Source organism: Chiloscyllium punctatum, chromosome 4, assembly GCF_047496795.1.
Source record: "Chiloscyllium punctatum isolate Juve2018m chromosome 4, sChiPun1.3, whole genome shotgun sequence".
NCBI lineage: Eukaryota > Metazoa > Chordata > Chondrichthyes > Orectolobiformes > Hemiscylliidae > Chiloscyllium > Chiloscyllium punctatum.
In genome coordinates this window covers 10001973-10023922 of record NC_092742.1, presented here as the reverse complement: position 1 = coordinate 10023922, position 21950 = coordinate 10001973, and the positions used below count along the sequence as shown (strand labels likewise).

General features: G+C 41.4%; 1 protein-coding gene across 6 annotated transcripts in view; it reads right to left on the bottom strand.

The window, feature by feature from the left end:
* dicer1 (dicer 1, ribonuclease type III) overlaps nt 1-21950 on the bottom strand; it is a 184127-nt gene that overhangs the window by 16754 nt on the left and 145423 nt on the right. For all 6 annotated transcript variants that reach the window (XM_072568045.1, XM_072568044.1, XM_072568043.1 and 3 more), the window contains 2 exons: nt 20060-20855; nt 1268-1423 (listed from right to left, as the gene is read on the bottom strand). In XM_072568045.1, the coding sequence (XP_072424146.1) occupies nt 1268-1423; nt 20060-20855 (952 nt within the window). The remainder of the gene's footprint in view (nt 1-1267; nt 1424-20059; nt 20856-21950) is intronic.

The window sequence follows — 21950 nt, the reverse complement described above, 5'->3', positions numbered from 1 at the left end:
TAATCTGTAGTGCTCTTCTAATTACAGTTTGCCAACCAGGAGATAACTTTTCTCATGCTGTTTTCTGTTAGCCAGCCAATGCTTTGTTCATCATTGATATACCTAAGTGACAGCGATAGTAATAAGTTCATCCCATCTTTTTGTCCCATGATTTCTCTTTATGGTGATGCTTTTGGTGCTTATTATCCTGAAGACTGATCAAGAATACCTGCTTTAAGTTTCTGCTGTTTCCTAGTTTTCCAATATCAATTCTCCATATTTTCTAAAGGGACCAACATTCACTTTAGCTACTTTTAATTTAATTGTATAAGTTCTTATTGTCTTTCTACCTCTTGCGATTTACAATCATATTCTAATTTCTCCCTATTGTATTTTGTTTTAAAAATTATCCTTTGCTCGTTTCTAAAATTTTCCCATCTCCATCTCAGACCTACCTGTAATATTTGCAGCACTGTGCATCTTTTCTTTCAATTTGACACAATCCATAGCTTCTTTAGTTATCAATGAATAGTTTGTCTTTCTCATAAACTTACTTCCTTAATGAATCATACATTTGGAAGTTACAAAATCTCTCTCAAATAACTGACACTGCTCATTGTTGACTTTTCTTTAACCTATACAGCGAGAAACTTGTTAAAAAAAAGTCAAAATTAAATAGTATATTCCTTTCTTTTATTGATATCTCCACCGATTTCACTGGAGGACTCAACATTTTTCCTTGCTAATAGTGATTAGATGAAGGCTTGACTATCTAATCAATGGACTTGTCCTTTGACCTTAATCTCCTATCCTATGCCAGGAGTTGAAATCAAGTAGTCTCAGAAATAACCCAGACTGTACCTCACATATTGTAGGAAAAATTAAAGAGAAACAAAGTAGTTAGTTTATTCCAGGCTTGCGCAGCACAGAAACCTGCACTGGAAACAAACTGCATGCACAATCAATCATTCTTCTCGACACAATATGCTTGAGAACTAATATCTTCCACACTTACACAGTTTGAAGACAAAACATCCCAAAAGCTACTAGCAATCAAAAGCAAGCTCTGGAATTTGCAGATGCAGACACTGCCAACATGTTGCTCAGCAACAGAATATTTATTGTCCATGGTGAATTGCTGCACTGGTGCAGCAATTTCAGCCAGGTTTTACAAAGTTGGTATGGAAAATATTATTTTAAATTCAACGATGGAACCTGGGAGCCCTCTATTCCAGCATTTGTCCTTTCATTTGTAAAGAAACCTTACCCATCTCTCCCTTACACATACCATGTCCTTCACTTCACTCTTGTCCATAATGCATCTGTCTTGATTTACCACGTAGCCAGGAGGAAGCCAATTCACTGGTGGGTCAAATATTGAGACAACCATCCGACTGGGAAGTCCTTTCTTCTTTCCAAGACGATAGAGATTACAGTTGCTGACCTGAATAAATGAAATAAATTGATAGATATTGATAGATCTTCAATCAGAGCAAAAAAACCAGCAAGAAACCATCTCTGCTACAAACAGAAATACGACATCTTCCAACTAGTGCATCTTGAAGACACTGGAATACTGTTCATTATATAGCTATAATTAAGACTTAATTAAAAATTGTATCTATGACTCAAAAGTCAATTCCATGAGAATTTTCCAATAATCTGATGCAAACAGTTTAGTAGGATTTGTATACTATCTCAGTGCTTTAAGTTGTTTCTAAATGCCAGCTTTAAGCAACTCTACTAAATTAAAACCAAAATCACAAACTTGATTTTGGAAAAATTATACATATTTTCAGAGCAGCCCTCTGAAGGGAGATGTTGAGCTTCGTCTGGCCTTTCAGTTTTGTTTTGTGTCATAATTAGGACGATACTTACTTACCAGCGCTGAAACGGTATCAAGTGGTGATATGATATTGCTATAATCTGTGAAATTGTTGGATAGCTATCTTATTACTCCTTACAACTCAGAACAGTAACTCAAGACATTCTGGAGTGATTTCCAAAATTCTGATGTCAGGTGACTGACTGATACATCAGTTTAATTTGCTTCCACATTACATACCCGATAGGTGAATTAGAGTCCTTTGATGTTTCACAACCGTTCTTCACTAATCGGCAATCTAAATAAACATTCCAAGTTCAGTAGGGAGAGTAGGGACAAATACAAAGGATGAGAGAAAGAGTGATCATGTTGTAGATTAGAGATCTGAGGGCACAGAGGGAAAAGCTTACAGGAAGACTTCCTTCAAAAACATACAGTAGTTGTGTTAATCTGTAAACGCATTCATGAATTGGATTCAATAAAAATTAGAAGTTTGGATCAATTGTAAATTGGAAAAAGTAGAACTGTGATGCTGCAAAGTCAAACAAATGAGGAGGGTAGATATTCCTGAAGGAACAGAAATAGGCCATTGGTACATCAAATCTGCTCCACTATTTGATCATGGCTAATTTATTTCTCAACCCCCTTCTTCTGCTTTCTCCACATAACCCTTGATCCCCTCACGAATCAAGAACCTCTCTCTGTCTTAAAAGACATTCAAAGAATCAGCTTACACAGCCCTCTGCAGCAATGAGTTTCACAAATTCACTGCCCTCTGACTGAAGAAACTTTTCATCTCAGTACGAATGGGTCGTCCCTGCACTCTGGGGCTCTCCTCTTGGGTCCTAGTCTCTCTTATTAGTGAAAATATCTTCTCCACGTCTAACCTATCCAGGCCTCTCAGTATTCTGAAAGTTCCAATCAAAACCCTCCTCATCCTCCGATGGCCCACTGTGTACAGACCTAGAGTTCTTGACTGCTCCTCATATTATAAGTATTTTATTTTCAGTGTCATTCTTGTGAACCTCCTCTGGACTTCCTTCAAAGCCAGCACATCCATCCTTAGATCCGTGGCCTAAAACTGCTCACAATATTCCAAACTCTACAGTCTTATGCAGTCTCAGCAGTACATCCCTGCAGTTGTACTGTAGCCCCCCTCACAAAATTAATGCTAAAATTGCAATTCCCTTCCAAACTGCTAACTATTTAAAATTCACTCATAGGATGGCCAGAACTTACTGCCTGTCCCTTGTTGCCACTAAAGTTAGCAGTGAGCAGCCTTCTTAAACCGTTGCAGTCCACGTGGTGTAGGTTAACCCATAATGTCATGCTTGGTTGTTAGGGGATGGTGGAAGTGGAGGTGAAATTACAGGATTTCAACCCAGTAAGATTGAAGGAAAGGCAATATATTTGGGAGTCAGGATGGTGAGTGTCTTGGAGGGGAACTTGCAGATGGTGGTCTTCCCAGATATCTGCTGCCCTGTCCTTCTAGGTAAAAGTGATCACTGGTTTGGGATATAGTATCTAAGGAACCTTGGTCAGTTTCTGCAGTGCATCTAGTACATAGTACACACTGGGTCACTGTGTCGGTGGTAGGGGGAGTGGATTCTTGTGAATGTGGTTCCAGTCAAAAGGGATACTTTGCCCTGGATGATGTTGAGCTTCTTGAGTATTAGACCATAGACACAGGAACAGAAACTAGGCCATCCAATTCATCCACTCCACTCTGCCATTTGATTATGGCTGATAAGTTTCTCAATCTCATTCACCTGCTTTCTCCCATAACCCTTGATACTGAAGAACCGATCTACCTCAGTCTTAAATATACTCAATGATGTGGCCTCCAAAGCTTCTTTCGTTTCTCAGAATTCCTAAGCGCGGAAACAGGTCCTTCGGTCCAACAATTCCACACCAACCCAATGAAGAGTAACCCATCCAGATCCATTCCCCTACCCTATGTTTACCTCTGACTAATGCACATCCCTGAATACTATGGGCAATTTAGCACGGTCAATTTACCTAACCTGCACATCTTTGGATTGTGGAAGGAAACTGGAGTATCCTTAGGAAACCCATGCAAACACAGGGAGAATGTGCAAATTCCACACAGTCAGTCGCCAGAGGTTGGAAATGAACCCGGGTACCCGGAGCTGTGAGGCAGCAGTATCCCCTGTGGCAATGAATTCCATAGCTTCACCACTCTTTGGCTAAAGTTTCTCCTTATCTCTGTTTAAAAGGTCTTCCCTTTACTCTAAGGCTGTGTCTCAGGTCCTAATCTCTCCTACTAATGGAAACATCTTCCCAACATCTACTCTGACCAGGTAATTCAGCATTCTGTATGTTTCAATTAGATACCTCCCCTCAACCTTCTGAACTCCAAAGAGTACTGACCCAGAGTCCTCAAACGTTCCTCATATGTTAAGCTTTACATTCCTGGGACGATTCTGGTGAACCTCGTCAGAACATGGTCCAAGGCCAGTACATCCTGCCTGAGATATGGCACCTAAAACTGCACACAGTACTCAAATGTGGTCTAACCAGAGCCTTACAGAGTCTCCAAAGTACAGCCCTGCTTATACATTTAAAGTTCCCTCAAAACAAATATCATTATTGCATTTGCCTTCCTAACTATGGATTTAACTTGCAAGTTTACCTTGGGAGAATTTTGGACAAGAACTCCCAAGTCTCTTTAGGGCACTTCAGATTTCTGAATTTTTTCCCCCCATTTAGAAAATAGTCCATGCCTCTAATCTTCCTCCCAAAGTGTATAAACTCACACTTCCTCATGTTGTACTCCATCTACCATTTCTTCACCCACTTTCCTAACTTGTCCAAATCCTTCTGCAGCCTCCCTGCCTCCTCAATGCTGTTGGAGTTGCACCCATCTACTTATCGGCTACCCTTGACCTTCTAGATGGAAATGGCTGTGAATTTGATGGGTGCTAAGGAACCTTGGAGAATGTTTGCAGTGCAGATGGTACACACTGCAGCTGAGTGTTGGTGGGAGATGGAGTGAATGTTTGTGGATGCGGTACCAATTAAATAGGCTGCTTTGTCCTAGATGGTGTCAAGTTTCTTGAGCGTTGCTAGAACTGCTCTCATCCAGGCACGTGGGGAGTAGCCCACCACACTGATGTGTGCTTTGTTGATGGTGGACAGGAGGGTGGTTATTTGCTACAATATCCACAGCTTTTGCTCGGTTATTGAAACCACTGTATTTGTATGGCTAGTTCAATTCAGTTTCTAGTCAATGGCAACCCCTAGGAATAGCAGGAGATTCGGTTAAGTTTATTCCAATGAATGTCAAGGAACAATGGTAGACTCTCTATTGTTGATGGAGATGGTCATTGTCCAGTAGTTCCATGGCATGAATGTACTGCCACTTGTCAGGTCAAAGCTGGGTCTTGTCCACGTCTTGATGCATTTTGACATGGTCTGTTTCAATATGGTGGTAAAAATGGTTTTCTGATGACTGCACATTGCCACTTTTGACCTCATGAAGCAGCAGTGGAAGACGGTTAGACCTCGGACACTACCCTGAGGAAGTCCTGCAGAGATTTCTTCCTTTTTACTCAATAGGACTCTAGCACTGGAGAGTATACCCTTTATTCCCAATGACTCCAGCTTTGTTAGAGCTCCTTAATGCCACACACTATCAAATGTAGCCTCAATGTCAGGGCAGTTACTTGCACTTCACTTCTGGAATTCAGTTCCTTTGTCCAGGTTTGGACTACAACTGCAATACACTTGAACTCTGTGTCAATGAGTAGGTTAATGCAACAAGTGTTGCTTGATACCAGTATTGATAGCATCTTCCATCACAACACTGCTGATGATCAAGAGTAGACGGATGGGGTGGTAATCGGCCAGATTAGATTTGACCTTACTTTTGCACATGACATACTTGGGAATTTTCCACATTGTAGGGTAGATGCCATTATGGTAGCGGTGCTGGAAGAGTCTGGCAAGGAGCACAGTAAGTTCAAATGCCTTTATTAGGAAAAAAAGGATATTGAGAGGGGATTTATTGAGCTCTACAAAATCATTAAGGGTATAGACAGGGTAGATAGAGATAAGCTTTTCCCCCCAAGAGCGAGTATCGGGTATATGCAGGAATATACTGTTGAAGTTAAAGTCAGATCTACCATGATCTTATTGAACAATGGAGCAGGGCCCTTCTACTTCATGGCAAAAGTGAGGACTGCAGATGCTTGAAATCAGAGTCGAGATTAGAGTGGTGCTGGAAAAGCACAGAAGGTCAGGCAGTATTCAAGGCGCAGGAAAATCGATATTTCAGGCAAAAGCCCTTTTACTTCATGGTTGCATGCCATCTGGTTCATCCAGGTTCATTCATTTTGTTCCTTTCTAACGATTGCTAGAGCGGTTGAGTGTCTTGCCGTGGGTCACGAGTCAGTTTTCATGATTATCAGTATACTTTTAACTCCAGATTTTAATTGAATTCAAATTGCACAATGTGGCTTCAAACCCAGGTGTCAATAAATCATCTGTGTCTCTGGAATACTAGGCCAACTCTTCCCCCATATGTAGGCAAGCTAGAAACTGGTAATCAGCACTGAAAATGTAACTATAAATAAGATGAATTAATCTTTTAAAATGTAAGTTTCAGCAGGAGGTGATAAAGAAATTGTGCATATCAAATTCATATAGTACATTTTAGAAATATAGAAAAAATACAGCGTAGTACAGGCCCTTTGGCCCTCGATGTTGCGCCGATCCAAGCCCACCTAATCTACACTAGCCCACTATCCTCCATATGCCTATCCAATGCCTGTTTAAATGCCCATAGAGGGAGATTCCACCACTGCTACTGGTAGGGCATTCCATGAACTCACGACTCGCTGAGTAAAGAATCTACCCCTAACATCTGTCCTATACCTACCACCCCTTAATTTAAAGCTATGCCCCCTCATAATAGCTGACTCCATACGTGGAAAATGGTTCTCATGGTCAACCCTATCTAAACCCCTAATCATCTTGTACACCTCTATCAAGTCACCGCTAAACCTTCTTTTCTCCAATGAAAACAGCCCCAAGTGCCTCAGCCTTTCCTCATACGATCTTCCTACCATACCAGGCAACATCCTGGTAAACCTCCTCTGCACCCGTTCCAGTGCCTCCACATCCTTCCTATAGTACGGCAACCAAAACTGCACACAATACTCCAGATGAGTCTTATACAACTGCAACATGACCTCAGGACTCCGGAACTCAATTCCTCTACCAATAAAAGCCAGTACGCCATATGCCTGCTTCACCGCACTATTTACCTGGGTGGCAACTTTCAGAGATCTGTGTACATGGACACCAAGATCCCTCTGCTCATCCACACTATCAAGTATCTGACCATTAGCCCAGTACCCCATCTTTTTGTTACTCATACCAAATTAAATCACCTCACACTTACCCACATTGAACTCCATTTGCCACCTTTCTGCCCAGCTCTGTGGCTTATCCATATTCAGCTGTAACCAGACACATCCTTCCTCACTGTCAACAACTCCACCAACTTTCGTATCATCCGCAAACTTGCTCACCCAACCTTCTAGCCCCTCCTCCAGGTCATTTATAAAAATGACAAACAGCAATGGTCCCAAAACAGATCCTTGCGGAACACCGCTAGTAACTGCACTCCAAGATGAACCTTTACCATCAACTACTACCCTCTGTCTTCTTCCAGCCAGCCAATTCATAATCCAAACCTCCAACTCACCCTCAATGCCATACCTCCGTATTTTTTGCAGTAGCCTACCATGGGAAACCTTATCAAACGCCTTACTAAAATCCACATACACCACATCTACCGCTTTACCCTCGTCCACCTCCTTAGTCACCTTCTCAAAGAATTCAATAAGGTTTGTGAGGCACGACCTGCCCTTCACAAAACCATGCTGACTATCCTTGATCACATTATTCCTATCCAGCTGTTCATATATCCAATCCTTTACAATTCTCTCTAAGACTTTGACCACAACAGAAGTGAGACTCACTGGCCTATAGTTCCTAGGGTTATCCCTAATCCCCTTCTTGAACAAGGGAACCACATTTGCTATCCTCCAGTCTTCTGGCACTATTCTTCTAGACAACGAGGACGTAAAAATCAAGGCCAATGGCTCTGCAATCTCCTCCCTTGCTTCCCAGAGAATCCTAGGATAAATGCCATCAGGCCCAGGGGACTTATCTATTTTCACCCTTTCCAGAATTTCCAACACCTCTTCCCTACATATCTCAAAGCCATCCATTCTAATTAATTGTGACTCAGTATTCACATCGGCAACAATGTCCTGTTCCTGAGTGAATACTGGCAAAGTATTCAGAGTCTCCCCAATCTCTTCAGTCTCCACATGCAACTTCACACGCCAATACTTGACTGGACCTATTCTTACCTGAGTCATTCTTTTATTCCTGACATATCTATAGAAAGCCTTTGGGATTTCCCTAATCCTACCAACTAAGGACCTTTCATGTCCCCTCCTTGCTGCTCTTAGCTCTCCCTTCAGATCCTTCCGGGCTACCTTATAACTCTCAATCGCCCCAACGAACCTTCACCTCTCATCTTTACATAGGCTGCCCTCTTCCCTTTAACAAGGGATTCTAATTCCTTATTAAACCACTGCTCCCTCACACGACCCTTTCCTCCCTGTCTGACAGGTACATATTTATCAAGGACACTCAATAGTTGCTCCTTGAACAAGCTCCACACATCAATTGCGCCCTTGCCTTGAAGCCTACTTTTCCAAGCCACACATCCTAAGTCATGCCTCACCGCATCATAATTTCCCAGCCCCCAGCTCTTGCCCTGCAGTGCACACTTAACCCTCTCCATCACTAGAGTAAAAGTCACCGAATTGTGGTCACTGTCCCCAAAGTGCTCACCTACCTCCAATTCTAACACCTGGCTTGGTTCGTTACCCAGAACCAAATCCAGTATGGCCTCACCTCTTGTTGGCCTGTCTACATATTGTGTCAGGAAACCCTCCTGCACACATTGGACAAACACCGACCCATCTAATGAACTCGAGCTATAGCTTTCCCAGTCAATATCAGGGAAGTTAAAGCCCCCATAACAACCACCCTATTACTTTCACTCTTCTCCTGAATCATCCTCGCAATCCTTTCTTCTACATCTCTAGGACTATTAGGGGGCCTGTAGAAAACTCCTAACAGGGTGACCTCACCTTTCCTATTCCTAACCTCAGCCCAAACTACCTCAGATGGCGAGTCTTCATCCATTGTCCTTTCCACCGCTGTAATACTATCTTTGACAAGCAATGCCACACCTCCCCCTCTTTTACCCCCACCTCTGACCCTACTAAAACATTTAAACCCTGGAACCTGCAACAGCCAATCCTGTCCCTGTTCCACCCTTGTCTCCGTAATAGCCACAACATCGAAACCCCAGGTATCAACCCACGCTGCAAGTTCACCTACCTTATTTCGTATACTTCTTGCATTGAAGTACACACACTTCAAGCCACTTTCCTGTTTACAGGCACCCTCCTTTGAGATTGATACCATGTTCCTAACCTCCCTACACTCCAGGTCCTGCACCCTAAAGCTACAATCTAGGTTCCCATGCCCCTGCAGAGTTAGTTTAAACCCCCCTCAAGAGCACTAACAAACCTCCCCCCAAGGATACTGGTGCACCTCAGGTTCAGGTGTAGACCATCCTGTTTATAGAGGTCCCACCTTCCCCAGAAAGAACCCCAGTTATCCAGAAACCGGAAGTGAGCTCTAATGCTTTGTACATCTCGAGCTCTGAAGCGATGGTTACTTCACATTAGTTTGTAGAATCTGCAAACTGCTATTAGATTTTGAAAGCCTAATTTCAAATTACTTGTCCATGTTGGTATTGAAGTAGATGACACTCCCCAATAGGTAAGCTACTTGACGAATTCCAGCTTGATTCCCTTGATGACAATGCTTGGCAGTATATATTTTGCAGCTTCAGGCTGATGCAAAACTTCAGTTTTCTTTAAACTGATTCTTAACTCAGAGTTGGGCTGCTTCAGAAAAACGCATTAAACGGGCAAGTCTGACTGTGAACCAGAATGGTGCAATTATCAGAACTAAAATGTAGTTCATGCATTAGTTTTCTTGTGTCTTTGTGAGGTCAAAAAGACCTCCAACAATTTGGAAGCATATGTAACCTTCCTCCTCAAGGTCTTCTTCTAGTATAATACTGCAGTAGACAAAGATGGTGGTAAATATGACTGGGGCCAGCATATATCCCTGCTTCAAGCCACTGTAATTCTGTAAGTGACTCAGGAGGATTAGTGTTGTGCTGGGACATATTGTATTGATTTTTGTTAAAATGCTTTATCATTGTTGGATATAATTTATAATCCAATGAATTAACATTTTAACTGCAGTAAAAGATTGACAAAGTGATAAACAACCCTGATTTAAATGCAATTCAAACAAGCTCATAAGCTTGTTTATCTTTCAAAGACAGAGTTGAATAGTGTAACAAACTTGAATAATAGATTTCTGGACTTTTTAAATAGAGTCAGGATGTCTATTGTTATCGCCATTAAAAATGTAGTAATTCTGGGGGAAAAAAAAGTCATAAGACTCCATTAGAAACATACGTTATGACTTCCCAGAAGCAAGGGAAAAGTTGGATGTGAAATGGATTCCATTTGAATTTCTGCTTGAGAAAGGGGTGTGTAGACCTGACAAGAGAGCGGGTGCAAGATATCGATTCTGAGTACAGACTTGGTCAAAGCTCTCCATTACCACCACAGAACACACCAGATGGCCTCCTTCTTTAAAGGCTGCAATTTCCCATTCCACATGATTGATGATGCCCTCTAGTGCATCTCATCCACTTCCTGCACCTCTGCCCTTGAACGCCACCCCTCCAACTGCAACAAGGACAGAACGCCCTTGAACGCCACCCCTCCAACTGCAACAAGGACAGAACCCCCTTGGTTCTTACCTTCTATCCCATCAACCTCCGTATACATTGCATCTTCCTCCGCCATTTCCACCACATAAATGGACCCCACCACGAGAGATATATTTCCCTCCCCACCCCTATCCACTTTCCGTAAGGACCATCCCCTCTGCGACACTTGACAGGTCCGTGTCCCACCGCCACACCTCCCCCACCCCCCCCCCCCCCGCCAACAACCCACCCTCCCCTCCCAGCACCTTCTCCTGCCACAGCAGGAATTGCAAAACCTGCACCCACATCACCCTCCCTCTTCCCTCCATCCAAATCCCAAAGGCAGCCTTCCATATCCAAGATTTCATCTGCACTTCCACACGTGTCATTTACTGTATCGGTTGCTCCCGATGCGGTCTCCTCTAAATAGGGGGAGAGGGGACGCCTACTCACAGGGAACATCTCCGGGACACCCGCACCAACCAACCTCACTACGCCGTGGCCGAACACTTCAACTCCACCTCCCACTCCGCCAAGGACACGCAGGTCCTGGGCTGTCTCCATCACCACTCCCTAACCATCTGACACCTGGAGGAAGAACACCTCATCTTCTATCTCAGGACCCTCCTGCCCCATGGCATCAATGTGGATTTCATCAGTTTCCTCATTTCCCCTCCTCTCCACCTTATCCCAGTTCCAACCTTTCAACTCAGCACTGCCCTCATGATCTGTCCATCTTCCTTCCCACCTATCCGCTCCACCCTCCTCTCCGATCTTCACAGTTAACCCTATCTATCGCACTCTCAGCAACCTTCCCCCCCAGCCCCAATCTTGATGAAGGGCTTTTGCCTGACACGTCAATTCTCCCTTCTCTGATGCTGCCTGACCTGTTGTGCTTTTCCAGCATCACACTCTCGTCTCTAATCTACAAGTCCTCACTTTCACCAAAAGGTTCATTTACAGAATCATGGAAACAGGCCCTTCAGCCCAACTCATCCATGCCAACCAGGTTTCCTAAACTGAACTAGTCCCATTTTCCTGTATTTGGCCCATATACCCCTAAACCTTTCCTATTAATGTACATGTCCAAATGTATTTTAAAATGTCAGAATTCTACTTGTCTCTCACATTTCCTCTGACAGACAGATTGCTCAATATATACCACCATGCTCTGTATGAAAACATTGCCCTTCAGGGCCCTTGTAAATCTTTCCATTCCCCTTAAAACTATGCCATCTAGTTTTGGACTCACCTAGCCTGGGGACAAGACCCGGGCCATTAACCTTATCTATGCTCATAATTTTACAAACCTTTAAGGTCACTCTAACCTTTGCCACTCCAGGGAAAACAGTCGCAGCCTCTCCAGCCTCTTCTTAAGCTCATACCCTTCAGTTTATGTCACATTCTTTTACATCTATTTTTCAATCCATCCTCTTTAATAACATCCTTCATGTAACAGGGCAACCAGAAGTTTACGCAGTACTCCAAATGTGGCCTTACCAACTTGCCTTGTACAGCTTTAACATGACAGCCCAACTCGTTCTGACCGATGAAGGCAAGCATGCCAAACAGTTTCTTCACTACTGTCTACCTAGGACATCACTTTCAAGGAACTATGTACCTTCACCCCTAGGTCTCGCTGACTGACAACAGGGCAATTTGATTTGGAAATAGACAGAAACAGTTAGAGTTTTGCTTTGATAAAAATGCATTTCATTGGATTGAGTGCCAAGAGGAAGACATTGCAATTTAGTCCTGCATTTCAAGCAGAGAAATGACCAAATGGAATGCACAAGGGGCTGTCAGTTTGGATCTTGTGATTAAAAAAAAACAACTGGAAGGTTTACTTTAGCTGGATCTAATGGAAGAATCTACAGTGGCCCTCTGAGCCTTGTGATAGAAATCAGTCAGCAGAGTTAGCTTGGAAGGCAGTTGGATATCTGACCTGTACCAGAGATGAAGCAATTGCACTCATGAGGTCAGCTTAGGTCACACAGTCAAACAAAAAAAAAACACATTGGAATCTATCTCAGATGAACAGCTGGAACATTAAGGAAAATTAAAGTAAACTCTAGTGGGCTATGGCATAACTTTAGGGTTAGTTCCAGAGAATGCGAATGAAGCTTCAAGATTTCATAAGATAAGGAAACTTAACCTTTTAAAAATTCTTTCATGGGACATGTGCATCACTGGCAAAACCAGCATTTACTAGCCATCACTAATTGAGCTTGAACTGAATCGCTTGCTTTGTTATTTGAGAGAATATTACTGGTCCAGTGATATTACCACCATCTCCTCTCAAACGTTGTGATGGTGATTACTGGGGTGAGTAGAGGAGAGTTTACAACACATGCATAAGCTTTACTCTTCAATTAATAATATTTGGTTTGTTTAGCTTCTCTTTAACGACAATAAAAGTTCACTTTTTATTAACAACCAGGAAATCTTCGGCATAACGAAAAGCAGAATACCAGAGTGCTGGAGAAACCAAACAGACTTGGCAACATCTGGGAGATAGAAACGGAGTTTCAAATCAAAAAGAATAAAATCAGAACTGAAGTGTTAACTTAGATTCTGTCTCCCCAGATGCTGCCACATCTTTGGCATATTTCTGTTGGTTGATTGCAGGGTATAGAGATTGTTTTTTAAAACATGTCAACAATCCTGAATAGGATCATAAGCAAGGAGAACAAGCTGGGCAAGACAGGAGGAAAAAAATAAGTATTAAAAACTCTGATGTTTAAAATGGGAAGAAGGTTCCTAATTTAATTAAACACTGATATTAAACCCTTTAAAGCTGAGTCATTTTTATGTGTACAAATGTTAAAATATAAATTTCACAAAGTCTCATTAAATAGAATCAAACAATGCTTAAATAAAGTAGAATGACTGTATCTGAAGGTTTGCATAATGTCTCATGGATTGTAAAACAGTCATACACCATTTTAATAGGGCACAAAGTCTTTGTCACAGATGTCTCCAAGGGAATAATATAAATATAAGATTGTAAACAGTTATGATTTCACATTAATAGCTTGCATTTATAGAATACATACAATGCAGAAAAATATCAAGCTGAAAGGGAGAGATATTAGGAGGGTTAAAACCGCCTCTTGGACTATTAAAGTGTCTTTATAGGAGGACAGTCCAGTGAAGAATAAGGTTCGACTTGAGGAATTCTTGGACAACTCAGACCTTAAGATTTGAACAGCCAAAGAGCACAGCCAGTGTACGAAGCTCCTCGCCAATCTCATAAACCAGGAACATTAGCTTTCCCATTGTTCAAACCTGCTTATCCCTCAATTCCCAAAGAACACAAGAATAGCAAGTATTAGAAATATTCAGATTGAGCAGCAAAGGAGACAGAAATGTCAGTGGCACAATGGCCAAAACTCCAACAAAAAAAGCTGCCCAGTACTTAACCTCATGTGTAACCTGAAATACTCAAGTTAGAACATGATGCACCAAGAAATACCCTCCACAGCTTTAAAAATAAAGACTCTCAAAAACAGGGTTTGATGTAAATCAACAAATCAGTTCAAGGTCGACGGCACAGATTCTTGGCCAGATAGAATTTTTAATTGACACAGTGGACAACTTCAAGTTATGCTCACAGATTCCTCACTATAAGAGCTATGATATGATAAAAATCAAAAAATATCATAATAAAAACTGTAAATTTTGAAAATCAAGAAAAGGGAAAATGCTGATTAGGCTATAGGTCCATTGGTTACCTAGACCAATTGACCTGTCCTTTTCTTGCAGATCTTTATGGACCAGAAGTGCGCCCGAATGTAGCCCTTTTGCTCTTTTATTTGACTTTGTATCAGAGTGACTATATCAATTCTATACAGTGCATCAATTAAAAGCAGCACGCACTAGCCACATTTAGAGCCAGAGGTGGCTATTTAGTCAGAAACTAGTAATGTTTTCCAGGTGCCTCCCTCTCTATTTTCTTTAAAATTGATTTATTAAGGAAACAGCTGCAATTACAACAATATAATTTAGAACACATTTCCTGCTAAATCATCCATTTTATTCTTTACGGTTCCACACTCTGAAATAATTAACACTGCAATATTCTCTCCAATCTGAAATTATTCTGTCAGAACACGGGCTTCGTAACATTATTCCAGTGTATTACAGTATAATGTATAAATATGCTTCTAACAATCTGTCATTATGGTGACACCTAGAAGACTCCACCGGATTGATGAGGGCAGACTCTGTAATCATCCAGTAACTCAAACAAAAAAATACAAGTGACGAGACTTTTAAAAGTATTGCATTTCACATATAAAATAATAATTACTGTTATGACATTTGATTTTTTTTGACAGTTTAGAACAGATGGGATTTTTCCAGCATTCTCCAAATCTGATTTCCATACATTTTCCTGTCGTGTGGCTGAATATGCTTCAAAAGCCTTTTTTTATCCTCTCCATCTCCCCTTCTATTAGGGTCTATCAATTTAAAACGACAGACAGGGTTAATTGTTGCTAGCAATGTTTGTATGAGTGTAAAAAGGCTTTTGCAGGAAGACGATGACAGGCAATGTTGAAACCTGACAACTAATTTCACACGCCCAGATTCTGGCTTGTGACAATTAAGCAGTACCTGTCATTTCAACAGGGCTATTTATTTCTTAAAAGGCCGATAACCTGCTTTAATTTAAAATAAGTCTTAAAAATTAGACACATTAGCTGGAATTCAACATTTCAACATTTGTTCAAGGAAACAGCTGCAAGTTCAGGATCCAAGCTTTTCAGAATGGTGTAGCTGATTCATCTCATAAGTGAGGGCCATCTACTGGAATAACATTGAATAAAGAGGCAGTATCTTCTCATCCTACAGCACCATAAGCCAGGACTAAGAGGGCTAACATACTTCATTCCGAACATCTCATATCTGATTCAAGTATACACTTTTCACTTAGTTGTAAGAACAGCATTCTCAGTTAGTACTGAATAAAATGAGACTGTGCAAATTCAGGAAATTGAACAGATTCAAAGAAGTTGTTGGAGGAGGAAGGTTCAAAACATATTCTCTGTTGGATCATTGAAACTTTTTACAAGTTGGATCTCCATCTTCTACCACATTTTATTAAGTCCGTGTACACTGGAACAAAGCAAAAAAAGTGAAGGAAGAAAGGGTAGCTGTCAACATTAACAATGCCAGCTGGTTATATTGGTCATGCATCTTAACCTGGTGAACACAGTATGTGCGCCCACCAACAGCATGGTCTTTTTATTCTTTCCATCTCTTCTCTGTACAAACCCTGTACTTCTGCACTCTCTAAAATGTCCTCATTTAAAGTTGCTATTTTTGTGCTCCTACAAGATTAAGTGTTCAAAACTCCAAAATGTTATAATGATTCATGTTTCAAAGTGACACCATAGTAAGAACTTTGCAACTTTCATCACTGTTGAGAATAACCAAGCAGAGAGAGTAGGGCCCAACTGGGGTCCAAAGTTGGGATCTGCGAGTCAGAAGACAAAAGTTGAGGTTTTAAATAAATACTTTACATCTTTACACACTACAGAGAAGTATAATATAGGTAATGAAATCAGGGAGGTGAACGAAATAGCATCAAAAAGGGTGGTCAATGAGTGGTTTTAACAGGCTTAATATTTGATAAATCTCAAAACCCTGATGAGATGAACCCCAGATTGTTGTGGAATGTAAGGAAGGGGATTACAGAGGCTCTTGGCATTAATTTTCAAATTACTTTGGCCACAGAAGAGGTGCCAGAGGACTGGAGATAATTTAGTACCACAGTTTAAGAAGAATGATTGGGTCAAGTAAGGAAACCACAGACCAGTGAATCTAACATCAGTGGTGGAGAAACTATGGAACAAAACTTTAAAGGACAGAATTAATCTACACTTGCAGAGACAAGGAAGGAAGGATAGTCAGCTTAGCTTTGTCAGGAAAGAGAACGTCTAACAGATCTAATTTAAGCTTTTTGTTTGAGACAACAATGAGGCATGTTGATAAAGGGTGGTGCAACTTCTACACTGAATTCAGACAGACCTTCAGTCAAGGTCTCACATGGGAGACCATCAAAGTAAGAGCTCCTGAGATCCATGGAAATTTAGTAAATTTGATCTAAAATTGGCTTGGTGGCAGGAGGCAGAGGATGGTCAAAGATTGTTTTTGTGATTGGAAATCTTAAGAGGTATGATTAATAAGATCGCAAATGACAAAAATTAGTGTGGTAAATAGTGAGGAACAAAACTTTGGTCTACTGGATGATATTGACAGGCTGTCAGATGTGCAGAATAGTAACTAACTTAATCCTAAAATATGAGAAGTGATGCATTTTGCGAGGACTGACAAGACGAGGGAATACACAATGAATGGTAGGACCTTAACAAGTACGGAGGATCAGAGGGACCTTGGTATTAATATTCATAAATCCTTGAAGGCAGGAGTGCTGGTAGATAGGGTGGTTAGGATCCATTGGGATACTTGCATTGTTAGTTGAGCCATCGAACACAAGAACAAGGCAGTTATTATGGAGCTGTACAAAACAATGGTTTGGCCACAGCTGGGGTACTGTGTGCAGTTCTGATCGCTACATTACAGGAAAGATGTGATTTTAAACTGGGGTGTGGGAGAATCCACCAGGATGTTGCTTGGCTGGATTTCAACTGGTTGAGGTTGAAATGTTTTCCAACCATCCTATTGATAGTGTCCACACCACTGGAAAGCTTGTTCCTGACAAGAAGAATGGTGGCAATGAAGATACAGAAAAGGATGGAGGTGATGACAAAACACTGCTTGACCTCAAGAGGATTCTGTAATATTTCCATTGGTGAGGACCATCACCAACATCTTATCACAGAGGAGACAGAAGACATTGGTGAATTTCACTGGACATCCTTTGGCAGGATCTTTCATAGCACTTCCCAATTGAAGGAGTCAAAAGCTTTGGTCAGCTAAGAAGAAAACACTGACCTCACTTGTGGAATTTCAGCATGCGGATGACAATGTCATCTCTGCTTTCTCAGAAGAGCATCTTCCAGCCTCGCTCAATTCCAAAACATACCAAAAAACTGATCTCAGCCTCAAGAAAATGCAAATCCTTTACCAATCTATCCCAGGTAGAATTCTGGCCCACCCCTCCATTAAGATCAACTGAGAAATCCTCCCAAATGTGGAACATTTCTCCTACCTGACAAGCTACCTTTTATTGAAGGCTGACATTGGATGCGATGTTAAATCTCCACATTGGTCTGTAGGTACCATCCTCAGATGGCTAAAGAGGAGTGTCTTTGGTGACTGTGACATTATTGCTGATATCACGAACCTTGCGCATAAGGCAGTCAGCCTTCTGACCTCTTCTACATTGCTCCAAAACCTGGTCGATGTGCATTCACCACTTCAGTGCTGCTTCAGATTCTTTGTATTAGCTGGGAGGACAGGCATACTAAGTGCAGCATCCTTGAAGCAGCCAAAAGCACCATTCAAAACAAATCCGCTGGGCTAGCCACAGGCTCAGGATGCTCAAGTTCTGACTACCAAAGCAAACCATCTTCACTCAGCTCAAGAAAGGCATTCAAACGAGTGGTGGACAAAAAAAAGCATTCCGAGACTTCTATAATGCGTTTCTTCATGGATATCAACATGAAGATCATGGAGATCCTCGTTCAAAAGAAACTGACTTGGAGATAAGTCCAACATGAAGGACCACAATTCTTTGAGACACACAGCAGCAAGAGAACAGAAAAGAAAGGAATGCATGCAAGGACCAATTCCACCTTCTAAAAACACTTGCAAAGTGAGCAGTCGAAGAAGTTGCTCCAGAACTGGGCTCATCAGTCATGCACAGACCCATGACCAGTGACAGCTTCCCAGGTGGACAATCATATCTGTTGAGTGATTGTCACCACCAATGTCTGATTCAGCTATGAAGAGACACTAGATAGGCTGAGGTTGTTTTCCTTAAGTCAGAAGTCACGTGACACCAGGTTATAGTCCAATAGGTTTATGTGAAATCACAAGCAGTGTTCCTTCGTCAGGAGGGTTGGAAGGAAGCGCAGAGGGAACTTCACATGTTTTTCTTAAAGCAGAGAAGGCGGAGGGGGGCTCCTGATTGAGGTGCATAAAATGAGGTGTATAGATAATAAGATTTATTTTCTCCTTAGTAGAAGAGACAATAACGTGGGATATTAATTTCAGCTAAAGATTTAAAGTGGTTTTGAGGAAGAATATTGTCAAGTAGGGGGAGCATTACCTGAACGCTCTGCCTGAAAGGGTGCTAGAGGTAGGAACATTTAAGTAGCACTTAGACGAACATTTCAAATATCATAGCATACAATACTATGAGTTAGGTACATGATAACTGACATAGATACAATGGACTGAAGGGTCTCTTTCCACACAGTAAAATGTTAAAAATGGTTGTTTCGGTCCCAAAGAAAAAAAATTAAAAGGAAGATTTCTTTGACTGAATGCCACTGACTCTTAATCCAAAATGTTCATAAAGACAAGATACAATTTGCTTGTAATACCCTTCACGTAGAACAGTCATCAATATTCAGAGTCGAGACTGTGATGCTGGAAAAGCACAGGTCAGGCAGCATCCAAGCAGCAGGAGAATCAACGTTGGAGGCATTAACCCTTCACTATTCCCGATGAAGGGGTTATGTCTGAAATGTCGATTCTCCTGCTCCATGAATGCTGCCTGACCTGCTGCGCTTTTCCAGTACCACACTCTTGACTCTGATCTCCAACATGTGCAGTCCTCACTTTCTCCTAGTCATCAAAATTTACCACGTCAGTATAATCAAAGAATACGTGCTGAGATTGTGTATCAAAAGGGTAGTGCACCATTCGAAATCTGATTAAGAAACAGACAACCAAGCAAAATTAAGACAAAAAGCAACTTATTCCTGCCTCCAAAATCAACTTTCCAGATTCTATACACTATAGGCTTTAATATGAGCTTATAGTTTTACAAGGCAGTGCAAACAGGCAAATTGAGAGGGATTGCCTGTAATTAAAAATGTCAATCTCTTGTAGTTACTATTTTCTAACAGTTAACAGGGGGCCACATATAATGTTATTTCATTCTTTTTCGCAGAGATGATGTCGAATGCGAGAAATAATCAAGTTCAAAGCAAAACAGTTTTATCTAAAGTGCACTGACACTGGATTTTAATTCTCAATGACGTGAAGTACCTGTTTATAACACTACTTACACATTCAAACATTCTTGAACTTTCAGGTGCTTGCATTAGAAAGATAACAAAAAGGAGAAGACAAATATTGAAAAGAAGTTAAAATTATAACACAAAGTTTTTCAACCCACATGACCTCTCAGTTACAGATTTAACACTCACCTTCTTACTCCTCATGTAAGATAGCCGCCCTTCGTGGGCATCAGGGTACGTACAAAACAGATACGTTGTGATAGCATGTTTTAGGAATGAATCACCAAGCATCTCCAGGCGCTCCAAATTGAACCCGTCGCTAGCATTTGACAACGTCAAAGCCTGGAGAATCAGACCGGGGTTGGGGCCGAGGGTTTCGGTTGTATATATGCCAGGGGGGCAACTGCCCGAATCCAAAATCCATTGCGGAATTGCCAGAGACTCTGAGGAATTGCAGGAAACTGCCTCTTTTGAGCAACAATCTGAGGTAGATTTGTTAGTAATTCCGTCTAGGTTATTACTTTGTAGATTACATTCAACTTGGGGCTTGGGCTGGTTCTCTCTGTGGTGTGTACTACGCACGGGAACTGAGGTAGCTGGTTGTATGAGTAAGTCATGCCTGTAGGAGTTAAGTTGATTTTGATGGCAAATGCAACCCTTGTTTATCAGTTCAGCATTTCCATTGGTTAGATTTTCGGTACAAACTATGCCATTTACTGGTATTGTGCTCTTGGTGACTTTGTCAGCACTGAAGAACTTTTTGGGTGACAGACTCTTGGTAGATGTTTTGCTGTTCAGAGATGGCTGAAGAAGGTTCTCCATGAAGGGGGCCTCATTGATAGCACCTCGATGTGCAGCATCTTCAGGGGCTACAGTTGTGCTGTGCATACAGTAAGTCTCATTTTCATCTGTACAGGAGCTGGTTGTCAAGATGTAAGCTTTGCTGTCTATAGATTTTTTCCACCCAAAGTCTAGGTTGGGATACCTAACACAACAGAGATCATAAGTTTACAAAACAAAACAAATTCTGGAGAAAATATCTGCATATGTCATTAGAAATAAAAGAAACTTCCCCAAAGGGAAATTCTGAAACGTATTTATAAATTTAGGAGCAAAATTGTTAAACTTGTAATGGTCTATGAATCCTTGATATAAGTCAACTATACTGGTTGAGGTTTGGAGTCAAATGTAGCCTGGGAGGAGAGGGACAGTATGTTCCTTTATGAGAAGGACATTGGTGAACCAGTTGAAATCCTATTTACTCGAAATAACTATATTTATTGGACTGAATTTTAATTCATGACCTCTGAGTTGCTCAAGTGTATGATGATTTGCTATGCCACTTCTTACCACTATCCTACTGAAAGCAAAGCTTATCATACAAACTCTACTTTTATATTCTAACTCGGGAACAAAAGTTGGAGAAATGGTGGTCTTTCCCCTATGTTTGATGCCATCTATACTTTTCAATCTTAGTGGTGTCCTGAAAAAAAGCTCTGATAAGACAGTCAGATTTCTCAGTAAGGATCTACAAATGAGAATACCTAATTTCTGGTTACAGTAGTCAGAGTCATAGAGATGTACAGCATGGAAACAGACCCTTCAGTCCAATCTGTCCACGCCGACCAGATATCCCAACCCAATCTAGTCCCACCTGCCCATATCCCTCCAAATCGTTCCTATTCATATACCCATCCAAATGCCTCTTAAATGTCGCAATTGTATCAGCTTCCACCACATCCTCTGGCAACTTATTCCATACACGCACCACCCTCTGTGTGAAAAAGTTGCCCCTTAGGTCTCTTTTATATCTTTCCCCTCTCACCCTAAACCTATGCCCTTTAGTTCTGGATTCCCAGATCCCAGGGAAAAGACTGTCTATTTATCCTATCCATGCCCCTCAAAATTTTGTAAGTCTCTATAAGGTCACCCCTCGGCCACAGCCTGTTCAGCCTCTCCCTATAGCTCAAATCCTCCAACCCTGGCAACATCCTTGTAAATCTTTTCTGAACCCTTTCAAGTTTCACATCATCTTTCCGATAGGAAGGAGACCAGAATTGCACGCAATATTCCAACAGTG